This window comes from Panthera leo, chromosome A1 (assembly GCF_018350215.1).
Source record: "Panthera leo isolate Ple1 chromosome A1, P.leo_Ple1_pat1.1, whole genome shotgun sequence".
Classification (NCBI taxonomy): Eukaryota; Metazoa; Chordata; class Mammalia; order Carnivora; family Felidae; genus Panthera; species Panthera leo.
In genome coordinates this window covers 126,434,023-126,461,594 of record NC_056679.1, presented here as the reverse complement: position 1 = coordinate 126,461,594, position 27,572 = coordinate 126,434,023, and the positions used below count along the sequence as shown (strand labels likewise).

Sequence of the window (27,572 nt, the reverse complement as noted above, 5' to 3'; positions counted from 1 at the left end):
GGAGGGAGAGTTGTTGAGCCCCGGACGACAGAGCTCAGCTTGGCGGAGAACAAAGGCCCTCACCAGCGCCATCCCCTCGCCCATCCCCCAGCCAAAATCCCAAAGGGAACCAGTTCCTGCCAGGGAACTTGCTTGCACCTCGCAAACACCCAACGCTGTGCTTCTGCGGATCCACCCCTCGGGCGGGTCTGACTCCCTCCCGGTACCTCAGGGCCCCTCCCGAAGCATATCTCCTAAGGAAAAGCGAGCTGAGCCTGCCCCTCCTGCCCCTGTGCACCTTGCCGATCCACCCCAGCTAATACGCCAGATCCCCAGCACCACAAGCCTGGCAGTGTGCAAGTAGCCCAGACGGGCCACGCCACCCCACAGTGAATCCCACCCCTAGGAGAGGGGAAGAGAAGGCACACACCAGTCTGACTGTGGCTCCAGCGGTGGTCTGGGGGCAGACATCAGGTCTGGCTGCGGCCACACCCACCAATGCAAGTTATTCAAGGCAGCACAGGGGAAGTGCCCCGCAGTCCCACACCACTCCAGGGACTATCCAAAATGACAAAACGGAAGAATTCCCCTCAGAAAAACGTCCAGGAAATAACGACAGCTAACAAACTGATCAAAAATGATTTTTTTTTTTTTTTTTTTTTTTTTTTTTTTTAAATTTTTTTTTTTTTTCAACGTTTTTTATTTATTTTTGGGACAGAGAGAGACAGAGCATGAACGGGGGAGGGGCAGAGAGAGAGGGAGACACAGAATCGGAAACAGGCTCCAGGCTCCGAGCCATCAGCCCAGAGCCTGACGCGGGGCTCGAACTCACGGACCGCGAGATCGTGACCTGGCTGAAGTCGGACGCTTAACCGACTGCGCCACCCAGGCGCCCCAAAAATGATTTAAATAATATAACAGAAAGTGAATTTAGAATAATAGTCATAAAATTAATTGCTGGGCTTGAAAACAGTATAAAGGACAGCAGAGAATCTCTTGCTACAGAGATCAAGGGATGAAGGAACAGCCAGGAGGAGCTAAAAAAATGCTATCAATGAGTTGCAAAATAAAATGGAAACAACTACAGCTCGGATTGAAGAGGCAGAGAATAGGTGAACTAGAAGATAAAATTATGGAAAAAGAAGAATCTGAGAAAAAGAGAGATAAAAAAATCCAGGAGTATGAGGGGAAAATTAGAGAAATAAGTGATGCACTAAAGAGAAATAATCTATGCATAATTGGTATTCCAGAGGAGGAAGAGAGAGGGAAAGGTGCTGAAGGTGTACCTGAAGAAATCATACCTGAGAACTTCCCTGATCTGGGGAAGGAAAAAGGCATTGAAATCCAAGAGGCACAGAGAACTCCCTTCAGACGTAACTTGAATAGATCTTCTGCACGACATATCATAGTGAAACTGGCAAAATACAAGGATAAAGAGAATATTCTGAAAGCAGCTAGAGATAAACGTGCTCTAACATATAAAGGGAGAGCTATAAGACTCGTGACCGATCTCTCTACTGAAACTTGGCAGGACAGAAAGGAATGGCAGGAGATCTTCAATGTGATGAACAGAAAACATATGCAGCCGAGAATCCTTTATCCAGCAAGTCTGTCATTTAGAAGAGAAGGAGAAATAAAGGTCTTCCCAAACAAACAAACAAAAACTGAAGGAATTCGTCACCACTAAACCCGCCCTGCAAGAGATCCTAAGGGGGATCCTGTGAGACAAAGTACCAGAGACATCGCTACAAGCATGACACCAACGGACATCACAATGACTCTAAACCCGTACCTTTCTATAATAACACTGAACGTAAATGTACTAAATGTGTCAACCAAAAGACATAGGGTATCAGAATGGATAAAAAAACAAGACCCATCTATTTGCTGTCTACAAGAGACTCATTTTAGACCTGAGGACACCTTCAGATTGAGAGTGAGGGGATGGAGAACTATTTATCATGCCACTGGAAGTCAAAAGAAAGCTGGAGTAGCCATACTTCTGTCAGACAAACTAGACTTTAAATCAAAGGCTGTAACAAGAGATGAAGAAAGGCATTATATAATAATCACAGGGTCTATCCATCAGGAAGAGCTAACAATTATAAATGTCTATGCGCTGAATACAGGAGCCCCCAAAATATATAAAACAATTACTCACAAACATAAGCAACCATATTGATAAGAATGTGGTAATTGCAGGGGACTTTAACACGCCACTTACAGAAATGGATAGATCATCGAGACACATGGTCAATAAAGAAACAAGGGCCCTGAATGATACATTGGATCAGATGGACTTGACAGATATATTTAGAACTCTGCATCCCAAAGCAACAGAATATACTTTCTTCTCGAGTGCACATGGAACATTCTCCAAGATATCACATACTGGGTCACAAAACAGCCCTTCATAAGTATACAAGAATTGAAATCATACCATGCATACTTTCAGACCACAATGCTATGAAGCTTGAAATCAACCACAGGAAAAAGTCTGGAAAACCTCCAAAAGCATGGAGGTTAAAGAACACCCTACTAACGAATGAGTGGGTCAACCAGGCAATTCGAGAAGAAATTAAAAAATATATGGAAACAAAGGAAAATGAAAATACAACAATCCAAACGCTTTGGGATGCAGCGAAGGCAGTCCTGAGAGGAAAATACATGGCAATCCAGGCCTATCTCAAGAAACAAGAAAAATCCCAAATACCAAATCTAACAGCACACCTAAAGGAAATAGAAGCAGAACAGCAAAGACAGCCTAAATCCAGCAGAAGAAGAGAAATAATAAAGATCAGAGCAGAAATAAACAAGATAGAATCTAAAAAAACTGTAGAGCAGATCAACAAAACCAAGAGTTGGTTTTTTTGAAAAAATAAACAAAATTGATAAACCTCTAGCCAGGCTTCTCAAAAAGAAAAGGGAGATGACCCAAATAGATAAAATCACGAATGAAAATGGAATTATTACAACCATCCCTCAGAGATACAAGCAATTATCAGGGAATACTATGAAAAATTATATGCCAACAAACTGGACAACCTGGAAGAAATGGACAAATTCCTAAACACCCCCACGCTTCCAAAACTCAATCAGGAGGAAATAGAAAGCTTGAACAGACCCATAACCAGCAAAGAAATTGAATCAGTCATCAAAACTCTCCCAACAAATAAGAGTCCAGGACCAGATGGCTTCCCAGGGGAGTTCTACCAGACATTTAAAGCAGAGATAATACCTATCCTTCTCAAGCTATTCCAAGAAATAGAAAGGGAAGGAAAACTTCCAGACTCATTCTATGAAGCCAGTATTACTTTGATTCCTAAACCAGACAGAGACCCAGTAAAATAGAGAACTACAGGCCAATATCCCTGATGAACATGGATGCAAAAATTCTCAATAAGATACTAGCAAATCGAATTCAACAGCATATAAAAAGAATTATTCACCATGATCAAGTGGGATTCATTCCTGGGATGCAGGGCTGGTTCAACATTTGCAAATCAATCAATGTGATACATCACATTAATAAAAGAAAAGATAAGAACCATATGATCCTGTCAATCTATGCAGAAAAGGCCTTTGACAAAACTCAGCAACCTTTCTTAATAAAAACCCTTGAGAAAGTCGGGATAGAAGGAACATACTTATAGATCATAAAAGCCATTTATGAAAATCCCACAGCTATCATCCTTAATGGGGAAAAACTGAGAGCTTTTTCCCTGAGATCAGGAACACGACAGAGATGTCCACTCTCACCGCTGCTGTTTAATATACTGCTGGAAGTTCTAGCATCAGCAATCAGACAACAAAAGGAAATCAAAGGCATCAAAATTGGCAAAGATGAAGTTAAGCTTTCACTTTTTGCAGATGACATGATATTATACATGGAAAATCCGATAGACTCCACCAGAAGTCTGCTAGAACTGATCCATGAATTTAGCAAAGTTGCAGGATACAAAATCAATGTACAGAAATCAGTTGCATTCTTATACACTAATAATGAAGCAACAGAAAGACAAATAAAGAAACTGATCCCATTCACAATTGCACCAAGAAGCATAAAATACCTAGGAAAAAATCTAACCAAAGATATAAAAGATCTGTATGCTGAAAACTATAGAAAGCTTATGAAGGAAATTGAAGAAGATATAAAGAAATGGAAAAATATTCCGTGCTCATGGATTGGAAGAATACATATTGTCAAAATGTCAATACTACCCAAAGCTATCTACACATTCAATGCAATCCCAATCAAAATTGCACCAGCATTCTTCTTGAAACTAGAACAAGCAATCCTAAAATTCATATGGAACCACAAAAGGCCCCGAATAGCCAAAGTCATTTTGAAGAAGAAGACAAGCAGGAGGCATCACAATCCCAGACTTTAGCCTCTACTACAAAGCTGTAATCATCAAGACAGCATGGTATTGGCACAAAAACAGACACATAGACCAATGGAATAGAATAGAAACCCCAGAACTAGACCCACAAACGTATGGCCAACTAATCTTTGACAAAGCAGGAAAGAATATCCAATGGAAAAAAGACAGTCTCTTTAACAAATGGTGTTGGGAGAACTGGACGGCAACATGCAGAAGATTGAAACTAGACCACTTTCTCACACCATTCACAAAAATAAACTCAAAATGGATCAAGGATCTGAATGTGAGACAGGAAACCATCAAAACCCTAGAGGAGAAAGCAGGAAAGACCTCTCTGACCTCAGCCGTAGCAATTTCTTACTTGACACATCCCCAAAGGCAAGAGAATTAAAAGCAAAAGTGAATTACTGGGACCTTATGAAGATAAAAAGCTTCTGCACAGCAAAGGAAACAACCAACAAAACTAAAAGGCAACCAACGGAATGGGAAAAGGTATTTGCAAATGACACATCGGACAAAGGGCTAGTATCCAAAATCTATAAAGAGCTCACCAAACTCCACACCCGAAAAACAAATAATCCAGTGAAGAAATGGGCAGTAAACATGAATAGACACTTCTCTAAAGAAGACATCCGGATGGCCAACGGGCACATGAAAAGATGCTCAACGTCACTACTCATCAGGGAAATACAAATCAAAACCACACTCAGATATCACCTCACGCCAGTCAGAGTGGCCAAAATGAACAAATCAGGAGACTATAGATGCTGGAGAGGATGTGGAGAAACGGGGACCCTCTTGCACTGTTGGTGGGAATGCAAATTGGTGCAGCCACTCTGGAAAACAGTGTGGCGGTTCCTCAAAAAATTAAAAATAGACCTACCCTATGACCCAGCAATAGCACTGCTAGGAATTTACCCAGGGATACAGGAGTACTGATGCAGAGGGGCACTTGTACCCCAATGTTTATAGCAGCACTCTCAACAATAGCCAAATTATGGAAAGAGCCTAAATGTCCATCAACTGATGAATGGATAAAGAAATTGTGGTTTATATACACAATGGAGTACTCCGTCGCAATGAGAAAGAATGAAATATGGCCCTTTGTAGCAACATGGACGGAACTGGAGACTGTTATGCTAAGTGAAATAAGCCATACAGAGAAAGACAGATACCATATGTTTTCACTCTCATGTGGATCCTGAGAAACTTACCAGAAACCCATGGGGGAGGGGAAGGGAAAAAAAAAAGAGGTTAGAGTGGAAGAGAGCCAAAGCGTAAGAGACTCTTAAAAACTGAGAACAAACTGAGGGTTGATGGGGGGTGGAAGGGAGGGGAGGGTGGGTGATGGGTATTGAGGAGGGCACCTTTTGGGATGAGCACTGGGTGTTGTATGGAAACCAATTTGACAATAAACTTCATATATTGAAAAAAAATAAAGATAGCATTTATCACATTGTATGAAAACTGTTGGCTTATTTATGTGGCTTTCACAATAGTCTATGAGTTCTGTGAGGTCATCTTTGTGTCTCTACAGTCTAGAAGGGTCACTGGCATATGGAAACTATTATTTTTAATAAAGGAATGCATGTTGAACCTAGAATGGTACTGGGTTTCAAGGGGTTGCAGGCATAATAATGCAAGTTAACACGTGGGTGGCAGTATTAGTTCATGATTTGAAAGGAAAAGGTGGTTATAAGGTTAAGCAGAATGTAAACTCCTCTGGGGTGGAGAATTCCTTTTACATGTCTGTATCCTCAGTTTAATATTGTGCTGAGGTATTGCATACACTAATGCCTGGAAGGCCATGAGAGGTGCTGTGATTTAAGCAGACATAGAAATGAAATCAGAGATTAAAAAGGATAATCGACAACCAGGAAGGAAGAACACAGAAGCAATATGAAGACAATTTGGTGTTATTTCCTCAATAGAATCTTTTTAGAGAAAGTTGTCTAAGCTTGCTTGGTATCGTCCCCCTAAACCCAGTCAGTTCCCTGAACCTCTGGACTCAGCTACCATTTGTCTTAAAATAAAGCAGTTAATTGGTTGATTAAATGTGTAATGGCTCTTCTCCAAATCCCTGTCACTTATGTGAAACATTAACTCTTGAAAGTATTAAGAAGTGGGATGGTTGAAGATCACATCATACAAGAATTGTATACATTTCTGCATATCTTTATACATCTAAATAAAGTAATTCTAGAGATTGTAGAACAGGGGAAAACTCTGCAGTGGTGTGAGTTTTAAACGCTATGACAGGCAGGAGGTATGTGTAATTGGGATTTTTGATTCCCATAAATCACCTTGACCTGAGCAACAATCCTTACTCCTAGGCAAGTGCACACACTCAAGTAGCAGTTTAAAGTGAGGAAAGTAACTCCAGGCTTTATCAACTATCTTGGTACTTGAAAAGAGGGTAACTTACAGGAATATGCCATGGCCTAAAGGGAGTGGATATAATTTTTATGGACATTTTTCCCCTTAGATATTACTTCTGCATCCACCGTGAGAATTTCTCAAGGTACTACATAATGCTCTATAGAGGGCAGCTTGTAAAATGTAGCAGCCAAGGACAGAAATCAAGGTGTACAGAACGCTGATGACTTTAAGGCAGAAATGTCGACTTAACTGTGCTGTGTTAATACCCTCTGTTTTAAAGCTCGTCAAAAAATAAGTCTGATGACTTTCAGAAAATGAGATCCCACTGTAACAATAGAATCATACCACACATTTGAGTCAGTGACTTAATGGTAGAATCAATGGAAACCTTGGAAACAACAAAGAATATGGTTTTGATTTTATGTATACAGATATATATATATATATATATATATATATATATATATATATATATATATACACGTTTTCATCAACATTTCATGTTGAAATCAGGGAGTTAGCTAGATCTTCTTAGTGCATTGGGACTCTCAGGACTATTGGGAGTGGGATGGGGCACATACCTCATCTGTCTCCAGCCCAGCCTCTTTGAACCTTGCTCTTGGATCAGCATTCTTACCCTTGATTTTCCTGAAAAGGAATTTGGACAAAAATTGCTTCAATGTTCACTTGAGAGGTAGCTATTTTGAATTTAAAAAAAAAAAGGTGCAGGAAACTGTTTTTTTTTTAATTTGAGAATATAATAAATTCAGGTGTAATAATGCTGATCAGGAGTTCTGATTGGTAGTTAAAAGTGCATGATTGTTGGAAATTCCAAAGGGAGTTATTAGAGAATAAATTACGCTGATTTCATTGAGAAAAATATTTCAAAGTACAAAGTCTTTGAAAAAAATCATAAAACGTAGTCTTTAATAGGGAAAAGCCCAACAAAAATAAGTAGGTAAGGTAACTGAGACAAGTAATTCAGCAGATTAATGTTTTACATGCATGTGAGGTATTAAATAACCTTAATGTTGGAGGCATTTTTGCATATTATTTCTTTCAGTTTTCATAATAACCTTTCAGCGTTATTACCACTTTGCAAGGCCACACAACTAATATTCATTAGAACTTCAATACAACTATAGGTCTGCTGTATGTTTTAGCATTTATTTCTTCCACTCTAGGACACTGCCAAGAAATATTTAAGTTTGTGCCAGACCTGTGTAAAGAAAGCTAATCTCTGTGGAGTTTTCTCAACCAACATATTCATGTTCCTTTCCAATTATTTTAAATAGCAGTTTACAAACCCTTCAAAGCAATTTGAGATTTTGCCCTTTCTTTTAAACAAACAAGGCAACAAAAATGATAATGTTCTATAATAATGGGCCTCTTTTGCAGAAAGGCGGTCATTAATTCTTATTTTCTTTCTAGGTAAATTCTGCTTACGTAATTAGTACATTAGTTATCCAGGGTAAGTAGTCTGCCCTGACTGCCTGAATAAGTTCAAGATCTTCTATTATAAGCTTTAATATCACCATGTTTCTTTCCTTCAGAACATTTATTTATGTTTTTAATTACACATTTGTCTGCATGATTTTTTTATCTTGGTATTTCATCTAGACTGCAGGCATTGTATGTTTTTATTCAGCACTGACTCCCTCAGTCCCTATCATAATGCCTAATAACTAATAGGCCCTCAAAAAATATTCGTTGGATGAATGGATGGCTAGGTGAATAAAGGTATGGGTAGACAGAGAAAGGAAGGAAATGAGCAAATGGCTAGGTCATCTTGGACTGCTGGTATTAAAGAAGGCTTCTTAAATGACCTGGGATTTAAGCTGGCCTTTGAAAAGGGGGCAAGAGTAAGATCTCAACCCACATGTTAAAAATAATCTTGGTTACAGTTTTCTTTTTGTTTTCCATTAAGTGCAATTGGAGACCTTCTTCCTAAATTAAGCCTCACAGCTTTATTTCCCAACACATGTGGGTGAATAAGGTATTGTTATATTAAGCAACACAACCAATTAAAAGAGGAAATGAAAATGATTCTTAAATGAACAACATTCCACTTCCCCTCTGGTTTCCTTTAATACTATATTATAATGTTTCATTGGTAAAATTAAGCCATGTTTATCCTTCTACAGACCTGCATGATGCATGAGAAATAATAGAAACAACAGCTGCATCATGATGTAGAGCTAAGGGGAACATCTGCAAAGTGTCCAAAATGGCAATGCAGTTTAGGCAGCCGGTTGCCGGTTCGCTTGCTCAACAAACAGGACTGAGCCCCCAGCTGTCTCTCAGCAGCTCTAATCCACAACTCTGTTCCCGGCCTTGCCTTTATAGATGTCTGCGTTTCAACTTTGCACAGAGCTTTCTTTCTTTTGATTACCACCAAGGGGATTATATAACTGTACTGAGCCTTCCCTTTCTTGCGCATCTCTTCGGTCCTTTGCTAAATTTTCCCTCTCCTCTTTTCCAGGCTTCTCCCAAACTCTTGTTCGAAGACTTTATTAGTTGACCTAGCAAATTAAAAAGTAGCAATTGCTTTGCTTTTGCATCTTTTGATTTTAAAAGGACATGTGCCCCTAAATGCCATGTCAGATTTTTCCCTTGCTCAGGTACATTGCAATATTGTCCTTGAAGTCTCCTGGAACAAAGAGACTGAAAATGGCCATATCAGGCCAGAGTGGATATTTACTTTGTCATTAGCTGTTCCCTCAAACATGCTCTCCATTCTGCTGCAGTGCAATTGCCACAGACATTTCCCCACTTCCCCCACCCCCTTCCCCTGACCAGGAATGCTTCTTTTCCGCTGGTCATGTTTTTCTCTTATCAGATAATTGAGTTAAATGTGTATATAGTCTAGACAAATTCTGCCAGATGAGACAAGATAACAAAAGAGTACGTTTTAGGAAATAATGACCACAAGACGACATGTTGTGCACCACTCTGCTCCTGACTGATAGCCCTCCTTATATAGTTCCGGACACAAGAGCCCCACACATTAAGAAATCTGTTTATTCTGCTCTTTTAGGACTATCTTTGTTTCACACTGGGAAAAACCAGAACCATTTCTAGATGTAGAGAAGAGAATGCTCAGCTAAAATAGAACAGAGAAAAGGAAAGGTCTTAAGAAAGGAGACTTAAAAGGTTGCTTTGAGGAAGACTTGGATTAAAAAACAAACAAGGGTTGCCTGGGTGGCTCAAGTCAGTTAAACGTCCAACTCTTGATTTCAGCTCAGTTCATGATCTCACAGTTTGTGAGTTAAAGCCTTGCATCAGGCTCTGATTAATGGTGCAGAATTCTCTTTCTCTCCACTCTCTCTGCCCTCTATCTCACTCTCTCTCTCTTAATAAATAAACTTAGAAAAAAAACCCACAAAGGTCACATTTTCAGTCAGTAAGAAAGGCAGCAAGATATGTTGAAAAGCCCAGAGTTCTGGTCCCGGCTAGTCATTAATTCACTGTATAAACTTGGGGAAATCACAGAAACTTTCTGGGGCTCACTGTTCTCACCTTCAAACTGAGGAAGTCAGTTTAGATGACTTCCAAGTTATCTCCCAGATTTGAAATTCCATGATGCTAAGACAGAGGATACTATGATTTATCAAAGAAAGTATAATTAAAAACAAACAAACAAACAAACAAACAAACAAAAAAACCTGAGCAAGTCTCTGGCATCCAAATGACTGGGTTCAAACAATGCCTCCATTTTTTTTTTTAAATTAACACTAAGAAATTTCATCAGATTTTAACTTCCCTAAATCTCAATCTTCTACTATAAAATGGGGATAAAAACAGAATCTATGTGATAGGATTACTGGTGAATTAAACATAATTCACACACAGTGTTATTATGGTGCTTGGGGCTCAGAGGACACTCCAATGCCAAGAATTTAGGAAGGACTACAGTCTCTTGGGGCACTTGGGTGGCTCAGTTGGTTAAGCATCTGACTCTGGCTTTCAGCTCAGGTCATGATCTCTCAGTTCATGAGATCAAGCCCCACATCCAGCTCTACACTGACAGTGTAGAGCCTGCTTGTGATTCTCTCTCTCCCTCTCTCTGCCCCTTCCCCCCCCAAAAAAACCCACATTAATTAAAAAAAATCTTTTTAAAAAAATTTTTAATGTGTATTTATTTTTGAGAGAGAGAGACAGACAGAGCATGAGTGGGGTAGGAGCAGAGAGAGAGGGAGACACAGAAACCGAAGCAGGCTCTAGGCTCAGAGCTGTCAGCACAGAGCCCAACATAGGGCTCAAACCCACAAACCGTGAGATCACGACCTGAGCTGAAGTTGGACCCTTAACTGACTAAGCCACCCAGGCGCCCCAATTAAAAAAAAATCTTATAAAGGACTACAGTCTCCTCACAAACACCTAGGAAGAAAAGCAGAGAGTACATTTGTATGTATTTGGCTTGATGGGTTTCAGATCTCCTAATAGGATTATTTAAAAAAATCATAATATGTAAAACCCTCCTCCTAAATTCTGAGTATCGCAATTAATATGTCAGTCTAGCAGAGCATGGAGCTAGGGAGGTGGGCCTGAGGCAACAGCGAAACTCTGACCTTCACTGAGCTTTAACCTCTGCCCCTACGCTTTTGGGGAGTTCGCTTCAGACCCAGCTAGCCATTCTCTGTCACTGAAAAGAATTTAGGATACACGTGGCAGTAGACGATCCAACTTCAGTAATTTGCAGTCTTAACTATTCTCTAAAACCGATCTGTCCTTAGAAAGGAAAAGCACTCCAGGACCACAGAGCTTTGGTTTCCATGGCAACGGCATAGGTCAATAGCCGCAGTCACACCTTCGCCAGCCTTGATTGCATCTGGCAATTTACCATCTTCTGTGCTTCCCTTTGTTTGAGCCTCTCTCATTTGCTTAATTCCCTTCTCTATTGGGAGAATCACAAAATGCAAAATGGCAGGAGCTGAATTTAAATTAAAAGGTAGGGGAGCCTTCATAATTTAAGTGCTATGGAGAGCACTGCTAATTCTATAACTCATAGACATGTGCTACTTGAAATCAAATGCTATACCCTGAACCTCAGAATCTGTGCTTCCCATGTTCTGCTGCAGCCTGGAAATTCTTGGCATACTCAATGGTTTGGGGGAAAACCAATGGCATTTCTGCCTCCCAAAATGGCATATTATGGGTATTGTTAGGATAAGGTCCACAGTCTTCAAGTTATCACATAAAGCCCTGTATCATCTGACCTTTGCTCACAGGAACTAACATCTTCCTGCTCTTCCCCATTTACAATTGCTTAAGCAGTATTTTTCTTCTTTCAGGTTCTTGAAGATACCTTATGCTTCGGGTCCTCACATACTGTCCCCTTTTTTTGCAACATCATTCCCTTAGCCTCTTTGCCTGACTATCTCCCGTTGGTCCTTTAGGACTCTGGTTAGGTGTCACTTTCTGCAAGAAAGCTTTCTTAACCCTAAGCCTAGTTAGTCTTTCATTACACTTAAATGTGCTTCCCTGTCATACCACTGTCAGCATACATTTTAGTAGCCAGTGTGACTGGCTTGCAACTACCTTATACTGTGCAAGCCCACTGAATGCACAGGCATGTCTGCCCCTCCCCCTCCATCCACCAATGCCACTGCTGAATTTCCAAGGCTCTCCCCGATTTTGATACATCATGGATACTTGATAAATATTTGTTATAGGTCTGAAATCACTTTGCCCTACTGAGACCATTAAAGTTACTTGTTATAAATTATTTCATGACCTTGATGTTCCACAACTTCCTTTCTATACAACTACAAACATCTACTGGAAGGTGCTTTTATTCAAGATATATTGGAAATCTTCTTACATTTCACATGGACATCAGTACATAGATCACTCGAGGTGGACAAATTCTAAAATCTCTGGGCTATGGAGTATTTTTTTTTATGATCTAGCCCATTAAACGCTGAGTTTTAGGTCCAGCTCAAAGTAGCTATCCTAAGAAGACTTACAAATAAATAACAAACAAAAATGTGGAAGTAAATTAAATAAGTAGCACTACTGAGCCATGAAACTTACAGTTATCACACCAGTCCATTAGCATGATGCCTAGCAGGCCTGGACCCCTTCTTGCTGCTATACACACAGTGTTTTATTTCAGAGCTGATCACTTGGAAAAGGCAAAAGCAAAGGCAAAGGCAAAGGCAAAGGTAAGGCATGCTGTTTTCCAAATGTTACACCACTAGGCTTTAGTAACTGGGGATTATTTGAGCCAGGCATTGAAGAAGCAGATACTCAGTACATGGTACACTGATATCATGATACTTTGCGGCTAATTTTTTTTTTGACACTGGGACATTTTCAACTGTCAGCTTTTGAAATTATTAGCAAGCAACCTGTGCAACGGATACCCTCCCTTCACACCTGAGCCTTCTTTTATTCCGTCACTAATTATGTCTCTATTTCTGAGTGACACCCAAGCCCTAACCCCAACTGTCAGTTTAGTCTATGCAAAATTTGAGATGTTGGACATCTGAAGGACAATGGACAGAAATAAGCATTAGGTAGTACGCTATGTGGGTCAAATGCTTCCAAAAGGCATCAGGGCAAGAGAGTTCATATATAAAACAGCTACATCCCTTAGAGAAAGTGTTAGGAAAAGAAGATGGGAGCCAAGGAAAGAGTCTTGGAGAATCACCATACTGCATTGAGTATACAAGAGAGAAGGAAACTACAAAGGAGACTAAGAAAAGAATAAGGAGTAAGAATACCATGCTGCAAAGTGATCATGTAAGCTAAGAACGAAAAAGCGGATATTGGACTTACCACTCTCTGAATTTTGAAAACCAACTAGTTACTGCGGCGTAGAATAGCAGTTAAAAATGTGGAAACGGGCATAAGATCCCTTTCTTGATATCTTTCTTTCCCAACTTCTTCATGAGTCCCATTGTTCCAGCCTCGCCAATGGCCGAAGCCCTGGTCTTCTCTGTTCTCATTCTATCTGATGTGGCACCACCTGGCTCCAATGGCTGGGGGGAATCACAAAGCTTGCTTGTATTAAAATGTCAAAGAAATCCTATGGCATTTAATTTATATAAACATCTTTCCTACTATATCTTTGCATGTTAGCAATGCTCAAAATAATATATGTAACTCTTCCCATTATGATATTTTCCAAAATAGTTCAGTAATTTCACTACAAGTGTTAGTCATAAAGAAAAAAAAAATCATTAATTTGGTTAGTACACATAATGAAGCATATCCTATAAGTAAAGTACTGGTGATCAAGCAGGAAGACAGAAATATTTCTGCTTTCATGGAGCTTAGATTCTAGGTAGAGAGAACAGATTAAAATCATACCACTAACATTTGCCAGGTGGTTATAAGTGCTATGACAGAAAGTAAAACAGGGTTAAAAAGGTTCAGAGAGTAATAGTGGGGGCTGCTTCAGATTGGTTTGTCAGCTCTCAGTAGGTGTCATTTGATCAGAGAGCTAAATGAAATGAGAAGTTCACAAAATGAATATCTAGGGAACAGCAGTCAAGGATGAGAGAATATAGCATCCCCAAATTAGGCAGTTTGAGGATTGGCAAAGAGGCTACTTATAATGTAAATAAATATACTTCCATAGTGAGGGTGTGTACAATTATCAATGTATTTACTAGTAGCCAATCATCTACATACAACCAGGATATAAGGGCAGACCACTCTGTCTACTTTTTATATCATTATCATTCAAAGGAATCAAAAAACTCTTGGAGTTTCATCTACCACCTCTATTCAGATATATCCCAAATCTTTGTCTCATCCCTGATCTCATTTCTGAGCTATAATCCTTACTTTCTAACCATTTGCTAAACCCTATAATCTGGATATTCTGCAATTACTTCATTCTCAGCCTATCAAAAAAGCCTAGTATACACATAGTGTACTTTCCAATGGAGAGAGAGGGAGTAGGGATAAAAAAAAAAAAACAACAGTAGAAATAATAACAAAAAAACTTTCAAAGTTGATGAAAACTATAAAACCATAAATCTAAGAAGCTTCAGAACAACCCAAGCACAAAAATATGAAAAAAGCCATACCAAAGTATACTGTAATAAAATTTCTGAAAAACACTGAGAAAGACAAAAATTTTAGAAGCAGCAGGGAGAAAAGGAAACATTATATACAGAAGATCAGTGATAAGAATAAAACGGAACTTCTTGTTAGACAAAAATACAGTCCAGAAGACAATGAAACAATACCTTTACTGTCAACCTAGAATTCTATACCCAGCAAAAACATATTTCAAAAATGAGATGAAATCAAAATTTCTTCAGATATGTAAATGATGAAAGAATTCAGCATCAGCAGCCTTTCAGTATGGGAATTGGTAAAAGTCCTTCAAACAGAAGGAAAATGATATCGTATGGAAATAATGATCTAGAAGAAGAAATGACAATAATGTTAACTAGGTAAGTAAATAGAAAAGACTTTCATAATTTAAATTTATTTAAAAGATAATTGACTGGGGGCGCATGGGTGGCTCAGTTAGTTAAGCATCTGACTTCAGCTGAGGTCTGATTTCAAGCCCCGTGTCAAATTCTGTGCTAACAGCTCGGAATCTGGAGTCCGCTTCAGATTCTGTATCTCCCTCTCTCTCTGACCTTCCCCCACTCATACTCTGTGTGTCTCTCTCTCTCAAAAAATAAATTAAAAAAATATTTAAAAATTTGAAAAAAAAGATAATTGACTGCTTAAACAAAAATAAGATCAATGTATTGATAACAAATGTAAGTTTATAACATATATAGAGGTAAAATGTATGAGAAATTCAGCACAAAGGCTTAGTGGAAAACAATGGAAGTTTACTTTTGTAAGGCTCTTATACTATACATGAAGTGACATATAATTTGAATGTGGACTATGACAGCTAAACATGTAATATAAATTCTAATGCAACCACTAATGTCCCCACAGGGTTAGAACTAATAAGCCAAAAAGGGAATAAAATGAAATTAGCTTTAAAAAGCAATTATTCCAAAAGAAGGAAGAATGAGAGGAAAAAAGAAAATAAGAAACAGCTGAAACAAATAGAAAGTAAACAGTAAGATGTCATATTTAAAGCCATAATAATAATCACATTAGATGTAAGTGGTACAAATACCCCAAATGGAAGCAGAGATTGTCAGATTGGATATAACCTGGCACAAACAGGTTAAAAGTAAATGGGGGGACAAGATATACCATGCTACCACTAATTAAAAGAAAGTTGAAATGGGTATACTAGTATCAGATGAAGGATATTTCAGAGCAAAGATTATTGCCAAGTATAAAGACTGTGATTGGATAATGACAAAGGGGTCAAATAATCAAGAGGACATAATGATACTTAATGTTTCTTCACCAAATAATAGAACTTTAAAATATGTAAGGCAAAAGCTATAAAAAAGATAAAAGTGTAAGGAGAAACAGATAAAATCCACAACTATAATCAGAAAATTTAACTGTCATCTCTTAGTAAGTAGACAAAAAAAAATCAGTAAGAGTGTAGAGGAGTTGACACAAATGCCCATCAACTGATGACTGGATAAACAAATGTAACATGGTCATACCTACAATGTAATATTATTCAACCATAAAGAGGAATGAAATACTGATATATGCTAAAATACTATATTAAGTGAAAGATGTCAGTCATGAAAGAGCACATATTATATGATTCTATTTATATTACTAGAATAGTCAAATCTATACAGACACAAAGAATAGTGGTTGCCAGGTGCTATGACTGAATATTTGTGTCCTCCCCAATTCATATGTTTAAACCTAACACCTAATGTAATGGTATTTGGAAGTAGGACTTTGGGAGGTAGTTAGGTCATAAAAAGGTCATAAAAAAAATTAGTGCCCTTATAAAAGAGATCTCAGGGAGATCCCTCCACCTGCCACCATGTAAGGACACGATGAAAACATGGCAATCTAAGAGCCAGGAAGTGAGCTCTAACCAGACACTGAATTTGGTGACACCTTGATCTTGGGACTTCCCAGAGTTTAGAACTGTGAGAAATAAATGTTTTTTTTTAACCACCAATCTGTGATATTTATGTTAATAGTAGGCTGAACTAAGAGATGAAAGAAATGAAAATGGGGAATGACTGCCAAGGGAATTTCTTTGGGGAATGATGAAAATATTCTGGAATTAGACAGTGATGAAATTTGCACAACTTTGTGAATATACTAAAAACCACTAAATTGTGTGCTTTAAAAAGATAAAATTTATGGCATGTAAATTGTATCTCAATAAAAACATAATGTAAAGGATTTGAACCATACTGTCAAGCACCTTGAACTAATTGGCACTAAATGCCATTTATAGCATACTACACCCAATAGCAGAATATACACTGTTTTCAAGTTCACATAAAACACTTACCAAGATAAACCCTATTTTAGTCCAGAGAACAAATTACAAATCTAAAAGAATTTAAAACATATAAAATATGTTCTCTAACCACAGTGAATTTAAATTATAAATCAGTAAAAAAATAAGGAAGATTCTCAAACATTTGTAAATTAAATAACAAACTTCTAAATAACCCAAGGTTCAAAATAATAAAAAGGGAAATTAGAAAGTATTTTTTCTGAATAGAAATAAAAACATGTCAAAATGTGTAAGATGCAATTAAAGCAGCACTTTCAGAAAAATGTGTAGTCTTAAACATCTACACAGAGAAGGAAGAAAGGACTCAAACCAATGACCTCAGCTTCCACTTTAAGAAACTAGAAGGAGATAAGCTAATTAAAGCTAATTAAGCAGAAAAAAATATAATAAAGAGCAGCAATCAATGAAATAGGAAACCTACAAACAATAAAGAAAATCAATAAAACCATTTGAAAAGAGAGAGAAGACACAATATCAAGAATGAGAGAGGTGATATTGTCATATGTAGATATTAAAAAGATAATAAGGAAATGTTATGAATAACTTAAAAATAATAAACTCAACAACTTACTAGATCAAACTACCAGAGTTCATTCAAGGATAACTTAATACTACTATATCAATTAAAGAAGTTGAATTTAGAAAATTCTCATATAGAAAATTCCAGGCTCAAATAGCCTGGCTGATACAAACACTTAGAGAAGAAATATCAGTTCTGTTCAAACTCTTCCAGAAATTGCTATGAGGTGAGCATCACTCTTGATGCCAATACCTGATTAAATGACCATATTTCACTCACTTCTTGACCAGAAGAGCTTAGTTTCCTGAAATAGTATCCTTAAAATACAAACAACAGTCCTCTGATGTCTTTTAGGAGTCTCCTGCTACCTGGAAGCTTCCCATTCTTGACTCCAGAGCAAAGAAAGCTGATGATTATAATCTAGTACAAAACAACCTATGGTCAATGACTCTCAGAACGTCAAAAATAGAAGCGATATCTCTTTTTTTTCCCCTTGTTCTGGTCTGAGATCCTCATTTCTTAACAGTAACAAAAACAGCCAAAGTGATTTTCTGACATGTTTATCGTCCCCCAAACAGAAAAAGCAAAACATAAGTAAAAATATCATTTTAATATTGTTCAATAGCTTGTCACTCAATGATGAAAATTCATAAAGTATGACAAGGCTTGAGATGTTGTAAAGCAAGGTTTTCAGTGGGTTAAGTAATGGCCCCTTTGCTGTGGAGACCAATAATAGATTGGGGTATATTACTCTACCTCATTATTGGGGTATATTCTTATTACTTTTATATTGATGTATAATGCAGACTGAGGTGAATGTTTCAAGCTGAAGGCTGAGAGCAATCTGAAGAAGCCAGGTGTTCATTGTTGCTGGATGTTGGCCATGGTGTCTCACAGAGATTAGCTGCATGTCACAGGATATGAACTTGCCTACATTTCTGGGAGTATACAGGAAAACTACACTCATTATATTTGATGCTACTGTCTCCTTTCCCTCACCCCTGACATCTCTCCTCCTTTAATTGTGGTACATGTGGTCACTTTTCTAATAACAAAACACAAATACAAACTGCTGCTCTCAATAGATGCAGATAGATTTTACTATTTTTACCTCTCAAGGACATTTTTACTTTTCAGATTTTAGGAAGATGGAGAAATATTATAATAAAGGATGCAAGAAGCAGATAAAAATATGAAGGAGACAGACACACAGAGAGAGACGGAGAGAGAAGAAAGAGGGTGTGTGTGGGGGAGGGTGAGGTGGAGAAGTGAGGGAGGAATGGGAAATGAAAGAAGGAAAAAGAGAAGAGGGACTCAAAACCAGAGAAGGGATGAAGAGTATGTATTGTAAAAAGAGAAGGTGAATGACAATCTCCTTTGTTCCCTTTGCCCACTCCCACCAAAACCTGCTAGTAAGAAAAGTAGGAAGAGATTTTCAATTGATAAAGAACTTAAAATTAATTTTTAAAAAGTAGTCAAGACAGGAAGTGGTGAAAGATTATGGTCTAAATACTTCTACACAGTCCTTTTACTATATTTTCTGGCCAAAGAGAATAAACAAGTATCAAATATTCACCCTATCTCTGGAAAATGACCTGTAACGGATGTGTCAACATATATATTTCACAGTATCAACCACCATTCTTAAAAATCATTAAGAGGGGTGCCTGGGTGGCTCTGTCGGCTAAGCGTCGGACTTCGAATCAGGTCACGATCTCGCGGTCCCTGAGTTCGAGCCCCGCGTCGGACTCTGGGCTGATGGCTCGGAACCTGGAGCCTGCTTCCGATTCTGTGTCTTCCTCTCTCTCTGCCCCTCCCCCGTTCATGCTCTGTCTCTGTCTCAAAAATAAATAAACGTTAAAAAAAATTTAAAAAAAATCGTTAAGAATTTACAACCCTCCTCACTGGCCATTCTTTCTCAGGCTCCTTTGCTATATTCTCCTCATTGACCTAACATCAGAATACTGCAGTTTGAGGGGGACTTCTGCATTGCATCCCTTTTTCTATTGGTTCTCTACTCTTTGCTCCAGGTCATCACATAAATCCCTGTTCCTCTAGATACCACCTAAATGCTTGCTGATGGCTCTCAAATGTACATATCCACTTAGGAGCTCTCCTCCAAATTTCAAATGTGTATATACAACTGCAAATTGGGGATTTTTACTTGGGTGTCAGGACATGTCAGAATAAACAGGTCCAAAATTGATTTTTCCCCTTTGGTAGTAGGTTGACTGACTTAAATTCTATTTACAACTTTCTTTTTCCCTTGGCTCCTTTCCTATGAGGCTATCAAAGGTCAAAATTCAATTTCTCCTCCACTCATACCTGGTTGTATCCATGTATGCATGTAACACCATTCTGGTCAATGACATATAAATAGGTATCTCCTGATGTGGTCTTTTCCTTTTATCCTTCAGGACCAGAACACAAATGTAAGGCTTGCACGTTCCACAATCATTTGGTGATCATGAGCTAATACAAATGAGGATGAAACTTACAGCACTAAGGATGGCAGAGAGAAAATAGAGAAAGAACATGGATTGCTGATGGTACTGTTAGCCTAATACGCTAGCCTTCAAGTGCCTCACTTCAGTGTCCACATTATTTGAAATAAATGAAGGTGTACATGTCTAAGTCAATGTAGTCAGCTTTTCTGTTACTGGGAGCCCAAGTCATGCCTGACACAGCCTCCAAAACAGTTTCCACTGTAAGTCTTCCTCATCTCACTGAAATGCTTTATAATTGCCCCTGCTGCTCCAGCCAGAAATAAGGTGGTTCTTCTAGACTTCTCTGTTACAATCCCCAATCTTAACCCTTCCCTACCAAACATACATACTGAGTCCATCAGTAAGTCCTGTGGCAGTTCCTCCAAAGATTAAGGTAGCTATGTCAATGGCTTTATCTGCACTGCAGCCACCCCTGTCTAAATTAAATGCAAAAGCTTTTCACACCCCTACCCATCTCACACTTTCACGGATAACTCCTTTCACCTTAAGTCCCATCTTAAGTGTGTCTTCAGAGAGACCTCTTTTGACCATTCCATTAAAATTCTTCCCTACCCAACCCTATTGCTCTCAAAAACAAAAGTTTTTTTTTTTTCTTCAAAGCATTTTTATTTGTATACTGGGGTCCACCCTGGGAAACAGAAAGCTTACCGGTTTAAGAGGGAGAATTTAATACAGAGAATTAGCAAAAAGGTATTAGTTGACTGGAAGGATATAAAGAGGACACCGAGGTGCCACAAAGACAGTGACTGCAGGAGAGAGCACCCATGCCTCGGGCTTGGACTTGAAGCTCAGAGGGTCTCATCTGTCTCCTCCAGAGGAGGCTCTGAAGAGCTGCCTCTCAGATTCTAAGGTGAGCTCATTACCTCTGACAGTGTGCAATTGAGCTGATTCTGGGAATGCCGGAAGAAACTAGAAAATGCAAAGAACTGGTGATGCTGGAGTAAATTACATGGCAATGGTCCCTGCCGGGGCCGCAAGGAGAAAGAGTAAGTCCCTTTTGGTTCCAATCGTCTACCAGTCTTCCACGGTGCTCCCTTTGAACAGAGCCCTATATGGGTCCACTTGGCAAAGGAAAAATACAGCTTGCAGAGTCTCAGCCTGATCAATTCAGGACAGCAGATAAAAGGAAGACTTCAGGGATAAGATACTACAACTTAAGAAGTAGCATATTTGTTTATTTATTTTCTTTTCTTTCCTACTAGACAATATGCATTCAAGACCCATGTCTTTCTTTATACGTTTTACCCCTTCCATGTGCCGAGTAAAAGTACATAGATGGTACTTGAAAAATATTTCTTGAATGAATGAATTTATTAGATTTTTCTCCAAACTGCTGGGCAAAATACACACCTTAATTCTTGTCAATTGACCAATACTGATTGCCTCATATAATGGTCTAGGCACTGGAGTTAAAATATGAATATGAGGCACTTCCTTATTACTTAGCAAGGAATTTAAGACATTCTCATATGACATTAAATAGTAAAATGCCATAGAAAACATTCATATGTTTGAATTCCCAGAGACTTAAACAGGCAGAAAAATCTATAGGAAATAAGAAAAGAAAAAGGTAAAGGCAAGTTTGGAATAACTCAGAAGACATGTGGAAGAAGTTACCATACGAGGCAGCCTTGAAAGGGGGCAGACCAACAAAGCCATGGAGGAGGGATGGGTCTGGCAATTCTCATATGATTATGAGGAAAGCAGTCAAGTGAGAAATTACTAGGAGTCACTGGAAAAGTAAACTGGAACCAACTATGGGAAATCATAAGTCCTAGAGTTAGATTATAAATAGTACATTGGGACGCCTGGGTGGCTCAGTTGGTTGAGCATCTGACTTTGGCTCAGGTCATGATCTCGTGGTTCACGGGTTTGAGCCCCGTGTTGGACTTTGTGCTGACAGCTCAGAGCCTGGAGCCTGCTTTGTGGATTCTGTCTCCCTCTCCCTCTGCCCCTCTCCCACTTGTACTCTGTCTCTCTCTCTCTTTCAAAAATAAATTTAAAACATTTTAAAAATTAAAAAAAATTATAAATAGTATGTCGTTTGCAAAGAGGAGACACTATGAGGTTTCAGCAAAGGAGTGATGCAGCATTCGAAATATTTTCTGAAGATAAATCTGGCAACATCATGGGTGAATGTGTAGACACTAGAGCCAGAAAGACTTGTTAGGAGACTGACAGCAATCTTGAGCCAGAAAAGATGGTAGAGAGAGAAATAAAAGAAAAAGATAACAGGTAACAGAAGGAAGAATCAATATAACACAATGCAGAATTAATCTAGCAAAATGAGGGTAAAGGGGATCCCTGGAATTAACCCACAGTGATACACAGAGAGAAGGTTCAGAAGGGTGGAGACAGACAAAAGATCGTTGAGTTTCACTCGAAGAACAGGATTAACAATGGCATAAGTACAATAAAAGTCCCAGTGAATATTTATCCTCTAATAACTGAACCCAGTGTTTTGAAAAGTTATGAATCTGGAAGAATATATATGTCTTCATCTTGAGAGACTTCAGAAGTGCTAGGCTTCTGGAAGTTGTAATATTGAGATGATGTCTCATTTCCATAGATATGGTCCTCGAAATTGGTGGGCCGAGTGTTCTCATATAGTTCCTTATCAGTTTCTTCTTTAGCTCTGGGAGGACCGACTTCCACATTTTCATAGTTGTCATACATGTTAACCCCTCTCCCAGTAGATGTATAGTCTTGGGTCTGAACTGAGATTTTATGCCTTGAGCTGACAGTGAGGGGATCTGAGAGCGTTTTAGCATAGTCTTTTCTCCTGCTGCTTCTCCTCTGCAAAAACCTTGGTAAGGTAAATTGCACTGGGTTATGGTGTTTCCAGTGCCAAACACACCCAATTCCACAGATCAACAACAGTAAAAGAAGGGAAAGTCCTATAGAAACGGCCACTGAAGTATTTCCACAGCTTTTCAACATTTCTGCACAAGCAGTGTTTAGTAGTGTGGTGTGGCCCTTAATGAATTCACAGGTGCAGACCAGCGTAATTCCTTGTAGGGTAGAGTTAAGAAGGAACCTTGGAAGCTCTTTCAGGCATTTCTTTTTCAGATGTGAAAGAACATCATTTGGCAAAGTCCTGATACAATTAGAGGAGAGGTTGAGTAAACGGAGTCTTTGAAGATCGTTCTTGTTGTATGTGATGTTTTTTACAGTACAATCATTAATGTATACTTGCACGATGTCGGGGGGGATTTTACTCGACTCCACTTCCCTTTCTATAAATGAATCACAAAATGAAGCAGAAATGAGTGGAAGATAATGGCAGAGTAGACAACTCAAGAAAGAGAAGGTTGAACGATCTGCCATCCAGACACCTATAAATTAAGAACATATTAATTGCGTGTTTATTTCATAGCATAACAAAACATATTAGTTTTATATTTATTACATAGCATAATAAAAAATCTGCCAATATCTACGACCATATTAAGCATCAGCACTTAGTGAGTTCCTGCTACAAAAGAGGAGTACTAGCTGTTGTGAGGAGAGAAAAAGAGAAGAACCTCTATCTGGCCAAGTGTGAGTGATTTTATTAATTAGATTTCAACATGACTTTTGACAATGAGGCTAATAATTTTCAAGTGAAACGCAATGCTTTGAATGCAACAGGTGGAAGCGATACGAGTACACATGGGCAATAATTTCCATTGCTTATCACCTCCTCCGTGATGCCTGTGGCAGTCAAGGACGATGTCTTTTCCTTAATCACTCCTTCCTCTGTACTTCCCTATTAATGAATCCATTCCCTGGTAGAGCATGATAGCCTAACTTACAGGGAACTGTGTGTCTTCCTACCTGGTTAAATGGTGGGCGGGGGTTGGGTCTTTTCGTCTTTATATTCCTAAAGAACACCATTAACAGCTAGTGCAGAAAAGGAGTTCAACTGATATTTATTAAATAAATGAGTCAAGAAACAAATGACTCCTAACGTCAGCATCTAATTGCTTAAGTCAACAGTTTAAAACTTGACACACATCTTCTAGCGCTCACTTTGGCAGCACATATACTAAGATACATCTTCTAAAGGGCATAGTTTATACTTAATAGAAGACAATAGCTCTTTTATATTACATAAAATATCTAAAAATACTTTGAAAGCCTTCCTATCACTAGTGCTCTCACAACTTCCAGCAAAAAAAAAAATTTCAATTAAGATAATTTTAGAATGTTTTCTGTCAATGCTTTAAAATAGCAATGAAGAGAGAAATGAAAAGCATTTATAGCCAGATTGAGTTGTTGTATTATGATTTTATCAACAAAATAGTATTACTCTATGTTCTTAGCCTAGACACAGAAATAGTTACATCTAATACCATTTTCATTGTTTCCAGTTTTAAATTTTTTTGTTAACGTTTATTTATTTTTGAGACAGAGAGAGACAGAGCATGAACGGGGGAGGGTCAGAGAGAGGGAGACATAGAATCTGAAACAGGTTCCAGGCTCTGAGCTGTCAGCACAGAGCCCGACGCGGGGCTCGAACTCACGGACCTTGAGATCATGACCTGAGCCGAAGTCGGCCGTTCGGTCGCTCAACCAACTGAGCCACCCAGGCGCCCCTCATTGTTTCCAGTTTTATTGAGATATAATTGATATACAACTTTGTATTTGTTCAAGGTATATACAACATGATGATTTGACATATGTATTATTGCAAAATGATCACTGCACTAAATTTAGCTGATGATCATCACCTCACATAGCTACAATTTTTTTCCTGTCATGATAACTTTTAAGATCTACCCTCTTAGCAACTTTCAAATATACAATACAGTATTGCTAGCTATAGTCATCCAATATTGTGAACAGTGCTTGTGGGATGATTATCTATTGAATGTCAGTATTGATAATATTTAGTTAAGAGCTTATTTCGTTTCAGCTTTAAAACACTTTTAGATAGATGGATTATCTCCTTTGATCCCACAGCTGCTGTATGAAGTAGATACTATTGTTATGTCCATTTTACAGAAGAGCGAGGAGAGGATTAAAGAGTTTAAGTAACTTCTTGAATAACTAAGAAGTGACTGAATCAGGATCCAAGCAAAGTTTGCCTCCAAATACTATTCTTACCCACATTTCTATAAATGGCTATCAAAAACATCTATCGCTAAAATTTTAAAGCTTGATTATCTCTGAGATTCGTGAGGGCTGGAGTTCTTATTTATCTTTACATTACCAAATCTAGCACTAGACACAGAAGAGCTACTTTCTTAAATATTTGTTAGTGAATAGAGCAAACTGCATTAGGATAACAACAGTAACAATAAACAGGTAAAAGGAAACCCCACAAAGTTGAGCCCTGCTTTCAGTGAGTATTCACACAAGACAGTAAAGTTTTCTAAATTTTTTCACCATTGGAATATATCAATGTGCAAATTTTCAGTTTGGCATGTCACACAAAATACCAAATTACATATGAGATGCAGTTATCTTTTATATAATTTATTTGATAAAACTATATGGACAGATAGCCCGGATCTAGACATCTTTTAATCTCTTTATAATCGTGGTAAATTCTCTCCTTTATAAGGTCAGACACAATGCTTATGTCAAGGCAAATATTTGGCAAATGACTTTAACCATTAGGATCTCATTTCCTTTCTAAAGCAGATGAGAACCAATCATATGTAAGATATTTTATGTTAAAAGTGATTACTCGTTTAAGTAAAAATTTGTTAGCACATTTGAACAGAATTTCAAATATAGATTAAAATTAATCACCTTATTAAAAGGTGCTAGGCTTGCAACAAAAGTGGGGAAGGCTAACTATTGCTGAGGATAAGGTAATAAATTGCCCTCTCAATTTCCAAGAGGAGAATTTATTTTTACCATCTATTTTCTTCTATGTAGGCACTCCAGAACATTTCAAATATTAAAACTGTTTGTCAAAAGAAGTACTTACTGAAATAAACACAAGAAAACTTCTTACAGGAGAAAAAATGCATCCTTTTCCTTTCTCTAAAATAACTTAACAGGAAAAACTCTGAGAGGCAAAAAGGAAAGACCCACTAGAATGAAAACCATGTGTTAAACAAGAGCCCTTCAAAGATAGCTTAACATCCCAGTAAGCCTAACTTTGCCCAATCTTACAGAAGACTGTTTCATTCTTGAAAGCAGTTCCAACAGACTAACAATTATTCATTTGTCCTAAAATTACAAGTGGTTGATAGACTTCTGGAATTTTCAAAGGCAGATATTGTCCTTGTGTTTGGAAAAGCCTAATCTTACACGTGTAAGCATATATACTGGTAAAGACACTAACATCACCCTCCGTTTGTAAACTGATATTTCCCCCTATCACCACCAAAGGCCATCTAAAAACTGTGTCTGGTAACATAAAAAAAGTCACTGATTATTTAAAATGAATTTGTTTCTTACAGTTGTTCATTAGCCACACACCTTAAATCAGGTTCTTACCTTGAGACTGCTGTGCCAAGCTCCCTTCTGTTCTTTTGGTTAAACCTGCTTTGATGTTCCCCTTTTTTGCTTTGGTCAGTTACTTCCTTCTTTACGTCCTCCTTTCAGATTATTTCATACTTGCAAAGTTTCCTGGCTCTAGAGGAAGTTCTTATCAGATGCACCAGAATTAAGATAAATGGCATGAGATTTTAAAAAAGGAAGCTCAGCTCTTCTTGTTATCAAGTAATAATTCTCCAACTAAATCAGAAAATGATCAGAAAATGATGCATGAAGCCCAGATGCTTTTTTTGTTTGTGCAATATAAATAAAAGGTGCAGTCCTCACTTCACAGTCAATAAGAGTCATTTTTGCACTTGCACTTAAAATTTTTTTAAAAACAGAGATTTTAAAATGTAGTTACATAGAGGTCTTGTTGATTTGTTTGCTCGCGGGATTGCTAAAAGAGTCCTCCTTTGAAATATTATGTCCCATCGCCGCAAGTTACATTTATACTTGTCAAGCCAGTGTCCCAATTTTGGATCAGAAAGTGTTCATATTCTTTAAGTTGATGACACAGGAATTTCCCCAAATAAGTATATTCTGAGTTGTGCTATTTCTGTGATTTTCTAGTAGGTAGAAAGAAAAACTCTTTAATAATAGTAACCGGCACATTCTGGACACTCAGTAAGTCTCCTAAACGTTTGGTGTACTCCTCAGTGAATTCTGACAACAACTCCAGAGAAGAGGGCTGCTCTTCACCCTATGGTACAGAGGAGGAAATGGAAGCAGGGTGGTAACATCATCACCCACCCAGGGTGGCCTGGCAGGCTGCCTCCGGCACCTGTGTACTAAACCACTACACTTGCTGGCTTGCTTGGATGAGTAACAGGTTTCCCACATAGATCTCTTATTTAGCAGCATTTCTCAGAGACCAACTCCACAGAGTATAAAAATGGAAAATGCTGAATTAAAAAGACGAGATCATAAAGCAATGGAAATTT

At 38.2% G+C, this 27,572-nt stretch overlaps 1 protein-coding gene and 2 long non-coding RNA genes across 4 annotated transcripts in view; 1 reads left to right on the top strand and 2 right to left on the bottom strand.

The window, feature by feature from the left end:
• Window positions 1–20,682, top strand: part of LOC122220258 — a 40,862-nt gene extending 20,180 nt beyond the window's left edge. The window contains exon 3 of the long non-coding RNA XR_006202756.1: window positions 20,065–20,682. This is a non-coding gene — a long non-coding RNA (uncharacterized LOC122220258). The remainder of the gene's footprint in view (window positions 1–20,064) is intronic.
• LOC122200600 lies at window positions 1,359–13,725 on the bottom strand. The gene is made up of 3 exons (XR_006193868.1): window positions 13,527–13,725; window positions 7,325–7,391; window positions 1,359–1,393 (listed from the first exon to the last, which is right to left on the bottom strand). It is a non-coding gene; the product is annotated as an uncharacterized LOC122200600 (long non-coding RNA).
• A 1,446-nt stretch (window positions 20,683–22,128) lies between the features above and the next one.
• On the bottom strand, window positions 22,129–26,689 carry GAPT (GRB2 binding adaptor protein, transmembrane). Of its 2 annotated transcripts, none has more exons than XM_042906295.1 (2): window positions 26,590–26,689; window positions 22,129–23,489 (listed from the first exon to the last, which is right to left on the bottom strand). In XM_042906295.1, exon 2 carries the CDS (start codon window positions 23,479–23,481, stop codon window positions 22,624–22,626), a length of 858 nt encoding a protein of 285 aa, XP_042762229.1. In that variant the 5' UTR covers window positions 23,482–23,489; window positions 26,590–26,689; the 3' UTR covers window positions 22,129–22,623. The 2 variants fall into 2 exon arrangements, with proteins under 2 accessions (XP_042762229.1, XP_042762238.1); XM_042906304.1 differs by having other exon boundaries at window positions 22,129–23,390; window positions 26,590–26,652.
• Window positions 26,690–27,572: the final 883 nt, after the last annotated feature.

Bases quoted from the DNA above. Each gene is read 5' to 3' on its own strand.
- GAPT (XM_042906295.1), bottom strand. From the start codon at position 23,481: ATGGCAGATCGTTCAACCTTCTCTTTCTTGAGTTGTCTACTCTGCCAT.